Consider the following 12,417-nt stretch of genomic DNA (forward strand, 5'->3'; position numbering starts at 1 on the left):
TCACTTTCACTTTTCACTTTCATGCATTGGAGAAGGAAATGGCAACCCACTCCAGTGTTCTTGCCTGGAGAATTCCAGGGACGGGGGAGCCTGGGGGGCTGCCGTCTATGGGGTCGCACAGACTGAAGCGACTTAGCAGCAGCAGGGATTTGGATAGAAACCGGTGACTGGGGACAGCATCAGATATCTGAGAGACAAGTATGATCTGACAGTCCAGGGCCTGTGGCAGAAGCAAAGCCCAAGCACACAGCTTGACGGAGTCACGAATTACTCTTCTCCCTGCTGCCATCTTCCCACTGCAGACAGTGCTAGTCGATCCCAGTATCCATTCCCTCCATTCTGGGAAGTCCCTACCAATCGAGTGGAACAGATACACAAATGAAATACTCTAGCAATTGCAGGACAGGGTGAGATTCACCAGGGGACACTGAGACCCCTCTGGACATTTGCAGACCTGCTCTTGGCTCCATGATCCTCAGAAGAACTCTGAGAAGTTGATGGAGCAGGTATTTGCATTGCTCCTACTTCCCAACAGGGGAAACTGGGGTCCAGAGTCACATGGCTAATAAAGGACAGATCTGGGCTCAAATTAAGGTCTATTTCCAATGCTTCTTTCTTCTCTTTCATGGGAACTGGTGACCAAATAAGGAAGACTACTCAATCAACAATTTTTGTTGTGGTGAAATATACATAACATAAACTTTACCATTTTAACTATTTTAAGTGTACAGTTCTATGGTTTTAAGTGCATCCACGCTGTTTTACAACCATCAACCACCATCCATCTCCAGAATGTTTTCATCTTCCCAAACTGAATCTCTGTCCCCCTTAAACACGACTCCCCCTTTCCCCCTCTCCTGGTGGTTACCCTTCTGTCTCTGCCTCCACGATTCTGACTACCATTAAACACGACTCCCCCTTTCCCCCTCTCCTGGTGGTTACCCTTCTGTTTCTGCCTCCACGATTCTGACTACTTCCAAGTGGCACCAGTGGTAAAGAATCTACCTGCCAATGCAATAGATTCAACTGCTGGGTCAGGAAGATTCCCTGTAGAAGGGAAAGGTAAACCACTCCAGTACTCTTGCCTGTAAAACCCCATGGACAGAGGAGCCTGGCAGGCTAGAGTCGCAAAGAGTCGGACACAACTGAGCACTGATTGAGGTGCCTCAGAGTAGTGAAATCACAGTCTTTGTCCTTCTGTGTGAATCAACATTTTGATCCCCAGATTGCACGTAGTGGGATTCACGTCAGAATCCTGGTTACATTCCTGATTCAGACATCATTTACTGGGTCTCTGTTTATCTTTAGGTTCTATCAGAAAAACAGCATGAATATCTAAAGCGTCTCGGTTTAACCCATATGCTGTTTTCATTTAAATGAGCAGATTTTTTAAAATGTCTTTCTATGGACAGTTGTAAACCCTGCCACAGAAAGAAAGAACTCAGCCAGTTTCTATGGCAACTTAATGTCAGCAACCTAATTTCTTAAGACCTATTTTCAGAAACTGTGTTTTTTTTTTTTAAGACTGGGCCAAGTGGATGCTGTCTGGAAATCTTGTTTTCAGGTTCTTTTTGCTGTTTTTATATATCTATTCATCATATACTTTCCAAGCACCTAACTAGGTCAGGCACTGTGCTAGGCATTTGAGGCAACATCATGTGGGCAAGACAGAAACGGCGCTGACCTGAGGTTTGGTAATTTAAGAGATGCTGTAGGGACGTAAAAAACACAGTTGTGGTTGCCAGAGGAGAAAAGCGGGGAGGGATGAATTAGGAGTTTGGGATTAACTCATATACATTACTATACATAAAACAGGCAAACAATAAGGACCTATTGTAGCACAGGGAACCCTACTCAATACTTTGTAATAACCTATGAGGAAAAAGAACATGAAAAACAATACATGTATGCACGCACAAATATGAATCGCTTTGCTGTACACCTGAAACTGACACAGCATTGTAAACCAACTATATTTCAATAAAAATAAAAATCTTATACAATGCGAAAAAAAAAAATGCTGTAGGAGATCCTGAGAGAAACTTTTCATTGATAACACTAGCGAAAGTAGAGGCATAGAAGCAGGGGAATATATCTGGGAGGAAATTGAAGATGGTTGTCCAGATTTATGTACCCCCAGGTAAGAGTCCTGAGATCCTTCTCTAAAAAAACACTGAATAATTATGATTGCAACATGGAATCAGTTTTGACTTTTAAAACACGTGAATTCAGCCTTCGAAAAGAAGGAAATGTCATATGCTACCACATGGATGAACCTTGAGGGCATTTTCCTAGGTGAAAGAGACTAGTCACAGAAAGACAAATACTGGACAATTCCACTTATAAGGAGCATCTAAAGCGGTCTAACCCTTAGAGACAGAAAGTAGCATAGTGGTCGCCAGGGGCTGAGGGAAGGAGCATAGGGAGTTCTTAACCACTGGGTACGGAGTTCCGTTTTGTTGGATGGAAAAGTTCTAGAGAGATATCCCTGGCAGTCCAGTGGCTAAGACTCCTCACTTCCACTGCAGGGGGCTCAGGTTCAATCCCTGGTCTGGGAAGTAAGATCCCAAGTGCTGCGGCCCAGCAAAAAAAAAAAAAAAAGAAGAAAAAGGAAAAAAGTTCCAGAGGTCTGTTGTCCAACCACGCACATGTAGTTAACGCTACTATATGTACACTTAAAAATGGTTAAGATGGCAAATTTATGTTCTATGTTTTCTGCCATAATTTTTTTTTAGAAAGTAGCACAGTGATGGCCACATAAGGACTCAATAAAAGGTTTGCGGAAAGCCAAAAAACCCAAAAAACAAAACAAAAACAAATTATGAGGTCCCAAGTCCTGGCCTCATATATTTTCTGCAAATTTTAGCTATGGGGTTGGGAATGGGTAGTTATTTTCCCCTTTTTTGCCTTTTTAGTAGGTGCAATTTAAAATACAGCTGAGAGCAACACAGATGCAACTAGACATTATCATACTAAGTGGAGTCAGAAAGAGAAAGACAAATCCCATATGATTTTGCTTATATGTGGACTCCAAAATATGAGACAAATGAAGACTTCCTGGGTGTTCCGGTGGTTAAGACTCCACCTGCCAGTGCAGGGGACGTGGGTTCAATCCCTGGTCAAGGAAGATCCCACATGCTGTGGGGCAGCTAAGCCCGTGTGCCGCAGCTACTGAAGCCCACACACTAGACCTGTGCTCTGCAGCAAGAGAAGCCGCCGGGATGAGAAGCCCACACACCGCGACCAAGAGCAGACCCTGCTCATCACTGCGACCAGAGAAAAACCGCTCGCAGCAAGGAAGACACGGCACAGCCTAAAAGATTAATTAATATCTTTAATAAAATATGACACAAATGAGCCTATCTGTGAAACAGGAACAGAACCACACTTATAGAGAACACACGGATGGTTGCCGAAGACGAAGGAGCTGGAGGAAGGATGGAGCGGAGGTTGGGGTTAGGAGACGTAAGCTTTTATATACAGAATAGATAAAAACAAGGTCTGACTGCATAGCACATATTTAATATCCTATGATAAACCGTAATGGAAAAGGATATCAGAAAAGAATGTACATATAGGTATAACTGAATCACTTTGCTGCACGGCAGAAATTAACACAACATTGTAAATCAACTATATGTCAACCAAAAAAAAGTACAGCTGAGCAACAGCAAAGTCAAGGCTTTTTTAGAAAGCCATCTAACCCATCTATCCCCTTGGTGGGACAAAGCTTTGTACCCATCTGACACTGACCCTGAGTCTGTCAGCCCTGGCCTGAGGTTGGCCTCACACATCTAGAGTTTCAGAGGCCAGCAACAGACCTGCCTCTGATGGCAGCCACTAACATCTGCGGGGGGAGCCCTTTTCAATTGACAAAGGCCCCTCAGATGTGTTTACCTCACTTCAACCACTGTTTCCTCTTTACCAGGCCTCTGGTGTCTTGACACTTGGCCAGCAGGGTTGGTTTGCAAAATTGAAACCTTAGTTAAGGCTTGTTGAGGTTTGGTTTTGAAAACTGGCTGTTCCTACCCACATTCCTTTGAGATATAAATAGAAAAAAAAAGGTTTAATTAGTAAAACGAGACATCTGAGCTATGTCCACCTGATCCTTGAAAAGGAAATCTAAGAGGTTCTTCCTATCGCTTTTTCAATCCTATATAAGGTACGTCAGTGAGGTAGCAAAAGCGCATCTGTTTATTGGCTCCTTCAGTTCTTTTTCCTGATTCTTCTTGGAGGAAAATCTAAAACGGTGAGTAGCTGGTGGACCACCCAGATCCCAGACTCTTCTTTCCTACATGGATTTTAGGCTGGTGCATGCGGTGCTCAGGTTCTTTTCCCATGGAGTTGACACATGGGTGGATTTTGATCTCTGGTAAATGGGTTTTTGATGTCTCTGATTCCCATCCTTCGGGACAGAAGGGCATCCCTTCTGTAGAGAGTCTGCAAGCAGCCCAAGCTCTGTCCTTCTGTAAGTGAAACTTGCAATGTTGCATTTCTCTGGCTAGTGTATTAAAATGCCATTGCATTTGTAACATGGTCTACTTCTGAATGGCTTGTAGATGTCTGTATAAGTGGTTGATGATGTAAATATATTTTTTTTTACAAGAAAGCAGCATCAAATCTTTCTTCAGTTTGTATTTTTTAATTTCATCTTTGGCATATATTCAAGAGAGGACACTGAGACGAAGGGGGCTGGGATCTTTTCAGTATTTGGTTTTTATTTGGATATTATGTCTTAGCTGGTCATACACTTATTACACTTTAAAACTGCTCAACAAATGTGCAGTTTCTGTGGGCCTTGGGGGGTGTGCTCCCCCGAGATGTGCATGTTTCTGCTAGGCATTTACCACATCTCGATTATTTTGTGAGAACAGGTGGAAAATGAGCATCTCAGATGTCCTCAGTGCTGACGACATTGCAGCAGCCCTGAAGGAGTGCCAAGGTAAAGGGGAAGCGAGGCGGCGGCGGCTTTCTCGCACAGATCGGTAGCTCCTGAAAAGTTACAAAAATTAAAATGCAAACTGGCTGAAAGTGCATGGGAATCAGAGGAAGAACTTATTAACTAGATAACTACATGATAGAAACAGGAGATCTGAGCATAGAATCCCTTTCTGTATGGTGAAAGAAACTTACTAAACATGAAGAAAAAAAAAAAAGGAATCAGTGGATCCCCGTAGCCTGTTTGAATCCTATGATTGTGTTTCTCTCATCAGTTAGACCAGTGGGGCTGCCATCCTGGATACCCAGCCTGAATAAAGGGCATCAGGAGGCACAGACGAGAGGAGGCCAGAGAAGAGGAGATGGACAGAGTCAAGTGGAGAGGGAAATCTGGGGAGGGGGAAAGGAGATGAGAGTATGAAGGCATATGGTCTTGGCTGCCTCAGAATCCAGACCCAGTCACAGCCCTACTTGGCCTTTAAAAAAAGTTTTTTTAAACAGAGCATCCCTGTAGCTCAATGATATTATGTAAAGTAGTTTTAACATCCTAAGTTGACATCACTTTGGTCCAGAGACAGAATGCAGTCCAACGAGCATCAGAATAACCTATTCTCTGTTTTTCAGATCCAGATACCTTTGAACCCCAAAAATTCTTCCAGACATCGGGCCTTGCTAAGATGTCAGCCAGTCAGGTGAAGGATGTTTTTCGTTTCATAGACAACGACCAGAGTGGGTACCTGGATGAAGAAGAGCTGAAGTGAGCTTTGTCCTAAGCCCGACCAGCACCCCAACATTGTTAGGTGGGGCTGGGGTGCAGTGGAGGCCAGTCTCCCCAGTATCTTTCAATGACCAGCTCTGATGCTGGTCACTCAGTAGATTCTCATGAAAGAGCAGAGCATGAGGCAGTCAGCCACGCTGACTCACAAAACACTAAATATGAGCACCAAAGACTTGGGGACAAAAAGTCATTAGTCTTAGGAGTATTCCTTGGCAAACTGACTTAACAGCTAACTTCTGAAAAAAAGAATTTTTTAAACAAAAGGTCCACTAGTCTCGACAATGAAAGAAGCTTTTGCTTGCTAAGATCTTGACTGATTATTGTGGTTGCTGGGAACAGATGGTTTGCTTCAAGGGGAAGAGAAAGAGGCGAACACAGAAATGTGTGTGGTTTTTAAAAACATTCCCCTCAATCTTCACTATCCTGTAGGTTTTTCCTCCAGAAGTTTGAGAGTGGTGCTAGAGAACTGACCGAGTCAGAAACCAAGTCCTTGATGGCAGCTGCAGACAATGATGGAGACGGGAAGATCGGGGCTGATGGTATGTTCACACCTGTACACGGCAGGAGAGACTTGAGCTCAGGCGGCATCCGGGGCAGGGGGGTTAGGCCATGAGGTCAGACAAATACAGGTTAAAACCCCCCTACCTTCAGCCTGCTGAGCCTCAGTCTTTTCATCCATAAAAGTAAAGTGAGGATACAAATGATCTATGTCAAGACTCTGGCATGGGGATAAACCATAGAAGGTAGTCCCACTGACCACTGTCTATGAACCAGAAAATACCCTTCACCTGACCACGGTACTAGCTACTAGCCTGGCCCATTATTTGCAAGACACCCTGATGTACCTGAAAAATAATGTTAGGAATCTCCAGCAGTGGGACTTGAATCTCTCTGAATAAGGGAAGAATTGACATTCTCAAGTACATCTCATACTGAAGTGTCTATTTGATTCTTTTGAGTAGGAAAGGATCTTAGCTTGCAAGGGTTTAAAGAAATATGTTTTCCTGGACATTAGCATACCAAGGAGGCAATACTAAGAGAACACGTAAATCAGTCACCATTTGCGCAGCCTTCTGCGTGCAGAGCCTTGTATTCAAATTTCATCGTAACTGCATGTCTGGAGGATTATCTTCATCTGCTTCTGTCATGTTACCACATGTTTTACCTACTCCGTGCATGTCAGCTCAGGAGAACTTCTGTGTGTTCCTTATGGTGGTACTAATTAAAATGTAAAAAATCTACTCAAAATGATACCACCATCACTTACTACAAGGGAGTTAATGTAGCCTGTATGGATAGAAAAATAGTTTAGGTAAGGGAAGGTAGATTTATTTAAACTTACTCATAAGGTGTCACTGACAGCTTTTTCAAACAAGCAAAGCTTACCAATAAATATAAAACAAATCCTAGTTTTCAGCTTCACTCTGTAGCATCCACACCTTATTATTATCTCTTAGTAATATAAATTTGGGGGGCAAGGTTAGGGTCCAGTGGAGAAAAGTTAGTGCAAAGTCCCAAACCATTAAATGTTTCCTAAATATACAATAAGTAGCTACCCAACAGAAGGAGGAGACCTCCCATTTCTGTCCTGAATTGACCAGACAAAAGGCTGAGTGAGCACAGGTACTGTGATGGGCTGCTACAATGGGCTGCTACATTTCGTCAAAGCGAAATGACTGGATTGGCAAGTTCTAACACAAAGGGCTCTGATGCAAAATTAAAGATGTTTGTTACACTAGATTCGGCGGGAGGATGGAACACGCAGGCTGTCAGTGACATCTTTTTTTCTTTCTGTGCCCTTGGAGGGGGCCATGGCCATCATCTGACGATGCGCTTGGTTCTCTTTCCTCCTCAGAACCCTCACTGGCAGTAGCCTGTCTGTAAAGTGCCAAGCCTTCCCCGCTGACCCTGTTCTCACCTCTTCTGTTCTAGAATTCCAGGAAATGGTACATTCTTAAAGGGCCCAGACTGTGGAGCTAGAATCGGCTGGAAGGCCTCCAAAGCCCCAGGAACTGGGACACCCACCTCCTCCCCCTAATTTATTAATTTCCCCCAAAATGCTTCTACAGTTTGTCCGTTGTGTTGGTGAGGTCATCCGTGTTAGACAGTCATCCGTGCTGTGTTAGACAGTCATCCGTGACTTTTTGGTGGTGGGTGTGCCCTAATGATTCCTGTAAGGCCAGACAAAAATGCCTTTTAAAAAAATCACCCAATAAAGACACCTTTCTCATCATCTGCTGATGTGTGGGTGTGGTTTCTTCCTCCATGAGGGATGAAAGCGATTTGAAGACCGAGGGAAGAATTTCAGGAAGATTTCTGGTCTTAGCCGAGCGCTAAGCCATCTTTACTTGCGTTGTGCACAAGCGCACAGGGAAAGGAGGTTTGGGGAACAAAGTCACAAATAAATGGCATCATCAGGCTAGGATTTTCTCAGCAATTTATCTGAGTCTGAAACGCCTATGAAGAGATTTTAGCCAGCGGAAAGTCATGCTTGCTTATGTGTCTTCTGCTATTGGGTGTAAGGTTGTTATAAGAGAGATTTAAGTAAAAGCAAATAATACAAGACAGAAACAAGTGCGAGGCTACAATGGCCCTCAAACTAAGGAAACCTGCAGTGCTGCTGAGACAAGCAGACATATTCTCAAGCTGTTTTTTTTCCCTTAGGAAAACAGGCTATCAGAGACTTGCTGGCTCTGACCAAATCTCCGGCCACCCCCTTCTCCCCCTCCCGCCTCACCTGCTTCCTCCTTCTCCCTTCTCCTCTCTCCTTTCTCAGCCACCATTTTCCTGGCTCTTATTTGATACCACCTGAACCAACTACACCCAGAATTGCCCGAACATTTGAGGCGAGACTCAGGTTCCCGTTATAGGTCTTTCACTAGGGTGGGGCAACCTCAAGCCAGGAAATTCTCATTAGGCTGACTTCCAGGTGGCAGGTTTGAGCTGTTCTCTCGGGCTGACCCTGCGGGTGAGGACTCCTGGGAGGAACAGAGGCACGTTCCCAGAGCGAGTTTACAAGCTCACGCTTCTTACCCCGATACCCAAGCTCACAGTGCCCTGGCCCCTCTTGGGTTTGCCACCATCCTGCTGAGTGGCTTATCTACTTCAAACTCCTGTTCTTTGGAGTTTGTGGCAGAGCAGATTTTCAAAGTGCGGGCTATGTACTACAAGGGCTATGTACTATCAAGGTGATTTTATGGGGGCAGGGGCCAGCACTGTTAAATGTGATGGCTGTGTATTTATTTTAACAGGTGTCAAAAACATATAAGTGGCACAAACTGTGTTTTAATATCGCTGCTTTAAAATAAGGCTACTAGACATTTGGAAGCATACTGAGGGACCTCCTTGATGGTTTAGCAGTCTAGTGGTTAAGACTCTGAACTCCCAATGCATGGGGCACAGGTTCAGGCACTGGTCGGGGAACTAGGATCCTGCATGCCACACAGAGCGACCCAAAGGGAAAGAGAAAGTGTACTGATTTGAAGAATATTAAGTCACGCAGAGGGGCTTCTCTGGTGGCTTGGTGGTAAAGAACTGTCTGCAATGCAAAAGGTGCAGGAGACGTGAGTTTGATCCTTGGGTTGGGAAGATCCCCCTGGAGGAGGGCACGGCAACCCACTCCAGTATTCTTGCTGTGGAAATCCCAAGGACAGAGGAGCCTGGCAGGCTATGGTCCATGGGGTCACAAAGAGACGGACACAACTGAAGCAACTGAGCACACACGCACACACGTCATGTAGAAAGGACAGAACCCATAAAGGCCGTTTACAGAAGACTCAAACTGGGGAAATCCAGCCCCCAAATGAAGCCCTCTTTGGGGAGGGTCACAGAATGGAAGTGTGTCCCTTCATGGCCAGCTCTCTTGTTCCCCCTCCTATTGCACAGCTGTGCCCTCACGCTCTCCTCCTCCACATCCCTCCTGGAAGGAATTGGGCTAGTTCCTCTATACCTGTAGCTTCCCTGGGTATGTGACAGTTTCTCCCAGGCACCAGCAAGAGGGCCTTCCAGGCCAATCCTGATGCCCTGGGAGGCTTGATCCCTAAACAATCCACCACCACTACGCCACATGGACACTGATCCTCCTGACATTTCTGTTCACTCCACTGGCTCTCCCCAAGCAAGGGCTTTCAACCCAACAATTCTGAAGGGAGAGCCTTTAAATAACTCAGTGTGATCATGTAGCCTTCTTCCCTCGGGCTCTGGACACCATATGCCTCGAAGAAACAAGATGAATGATGTTGCTTTTTAGACAGTTTAACTGACTAAGCAATCCATTACCCACTGGAGTAGCAGAAGTAGCCTCACCCCCGCAAGGTAAAGACTGTGGGCTTCTCTTATTTCTTTTCTGTCAAGAGGGCATCTGTATGGAAATAATCACTGGAGGGGTTGTTCAGAGCACCCAGGGGACTTCCCTGGTGGCTCAAATGGTAAAGAAGTTGCCTGCCAATGCAGGAGACCCGGATTCAATCCCTGGGTCGGGAAGATTCCCTGGAGAAGGAAATGGCAGCCCACTCCAGTATTCTTGCCTGGAGAATTCCATGGACAGAGGAACCTGGCAGGCTACAGTCCATGGGTCACAAAGAGTCAGATACGACAGAGTGACTAACACTCACAGGGGACACTGTGTGCCATGTTCTGAATGTCTTAGGGAAATTGTTTAGAGGATGGATGGATACAAAAGGATGAATTGCCATGTTTTCCATACATAGAAAGACAGTTATTCATGAACTGTGTTCATTCCACTGTTTCAAAGGGCTTCCCTGATGGCTCAGACAGTAAAGAATTCGCCTGCAATTCAGGAGTCTCGGGTTTGATCCATGGGTCGGGAAGATCCCCTGGAGGAGGAAACAGCTACCCACTCCAGTATTCTTGCCTGGAGAATTCTATGGATAGAGAAGCCCGGCAGGTATAGTCCATGGGGTTGCAAGGAGTCAGACACAACTGAGACTGAAACTTTGCTTTGCTTTACTGTTTCAAAAGTGTAATTCAAACTATTTTTGCCCATTTCAATTACATTACCTTTTCATTTTTCTAACCCAGTCTTAGGAACTTAATTCCAAAGTCTCTGTCAATGGTAATAACTAGCAAACAAAAGGAGCCATCTCTCTGTATTTAATACCTAAAAGTGTCAGCTGGTACGCTTAAATGAAACAATCTTTAGTGGTCTTGATTCATAGCAATTTTTAACTGTGTTCTTCGGATCTGGGGTGTTTGTGGGAGGGGGTGGGTATTCCACTCTGCAGGTAATAACAACTCCAGGCATTCAGACACACTTGTGAATTAGCACTTTTTATTTTGGGAGTTATTTATCTAGGTTGAAATTTTGTAGAAACATTATCATTTCCAAATTTTAGCAGTAAGTATCATTTGAAAAGAAGAAAATGTTTTCAAAAATTACCCTAGTTTTGTCATTATATAAATATTGTACAAAGCAATTCCTTTTTAAGTGGTTCCTATTCAATATGTGCCTCGTGGGAGAGAAAAAAGTGAAAGAACATACAGCAACATGTTAACAGCAGCTCTCTCCAGCTGGCAGGATTACAGACCCGTGAGACAAGCCTGGAGGCTTCTAAATGGGGGAGCGTAGCAACTAGAGAAAAAGAAAATCAAACACAGGATTCACACAAACAGCCCACCTCAAGAAAGCATGTTCTCAGCAGTAGAATGATGATATTTTGACTTCGAAATGAGGGCCCACATTGCCCACTAGGTCCCAGAGCTGAAAAACTTGGTGTCTGTTATTTTTCCTAATTGCTTATAAAACAGGGTGGCATCAGGGGCTTTGACTCTTCGTACAACTATAATTTGAGTTTATAATTTAGTAGTTTATAATTGAATGGAATATGATCTCAAAGGAAGCTTTGTGTATGTGCTTAATTGTTGAGACTAAAGAAAATTATTAAAATACTTCTAATATTAGCATTTTGCTTCAGCTTCTGCACATTATGTTTATACAATTATTTTAACATACAGGTTTTTGCAGCTCTTCCCAGCTCAAACACAAAGTGTAGCAAAACAGTGAAGATGTGAAATATTTGTTGAATTGTTCAGGTTTACAAGCTACATAGGTAATTCTGCACAATGACTACAGTTTAATTTCGTGTAATGAGTACTCAGGAATCCAATTTCAAGCAAAAACCTATCTGGTATCTCTTCTGCTAATGTTAAGGTATGGTATTACTTTGCAAACACTTAAGAAGACAGATGAAATTGGAATCACCAAGATCATTTCCACCTGGCCTGTTAATTTATTCACTGGAAAGGCTATTCATTTACACAATGTTTTAACTGGTTTCAAAAAGTCAACTTTTTTGGAAGGGAGTGGATTTTGACATCATTTTTCTTAGGGGTTCTACAATGCACGTAAATAGATTCACACCTCAAATTGTAAGGTATTTCAAACATACATCTGAGACCACAGAGATGTAGCAAACACTGCGTACCCGCCACCTCACTGTACCAAACCTTGGCAGGGACTGTTTGGCAGGTTAGTAATTTGTCATCTTGCTTAGGCTACAGGTATCCGGTTAGGGTGGGCAGCAAGAGACATCCTGCCTGGGATCTGGAGGGTGGGAGTGAAGCAGCCGTGACACTGGTGCTCTGGAGGTTGGTGTGGGAGTACCTTACCTGCTGGCTCCGCTCTGTGGTGTGGGGATCTCGTTCTGTCCCAGCTCTAGAAGCATTTCCTTCTATGACAAAGA

The 12,417-nt window shown here is 44.1% G+C and overlaps 1 protein-coding gene and 1 long non-coding RNA gene across 2 annotated transcripts; one reads left to right on the forward strand and one right to left on the reverse strand.

The window, feature by feature from the left end:
- Window positions 1–4,169: 4,169 nt before the first annotated feature.
- On the forward strand, window positions 4,170–7,928 carry LOC104992765 (oncomodulin). The gene is made up of 5 exons (XM_010845748.1): window positions 4,170–4,249; window positions 4,875–4,942; window positions 5,563–5,695; window positions 6,146–6,255; window positions 7,649–7,928. The coding sequence occupies exons 2-5, from the start codon at window positions 4,882–4,884 to the stop codon at window positions 7,672–7,674; spliced, it is 330 nt and encodes a 109-aa protein (XP_010844050.1). The 5' UTR covers window positions 4,170–4,249; window positions 4,875–4,881; the 3' UTR covers window positions 7,675–7,928.
- Window positions 7,929–10,989: 3,061 nt separating this feature from the next.
- Window positions 10,990–12,417, reverse strand: LOC104992766. Its single transcript, XR_825743.1, has 2 exons — window positions 12,344–12,417; window positions 10,990–11,306 (listed from the first exon to the last, which is right to left on the reverse strand). It is a non-coding gene; the product is annotated as an uncharacterized LOC104992766 (long non-coding RNA).

Source organism: Bison bison, unplaced genomic scaffold (assembly GCF_000754665.1).
Source record: "Bison bison bison isolate TAMUID 2011002044 unplaced genomic scaffold, Bison_UMD1.0 scf7180017864223, whole genome shotgun sequence".
NCBI classification, from domain to species: Eukaryota; Metazoa; Chordata; class Mammalia; order Artiodactyla; family Bovidae; genus Bison; species Bison bison.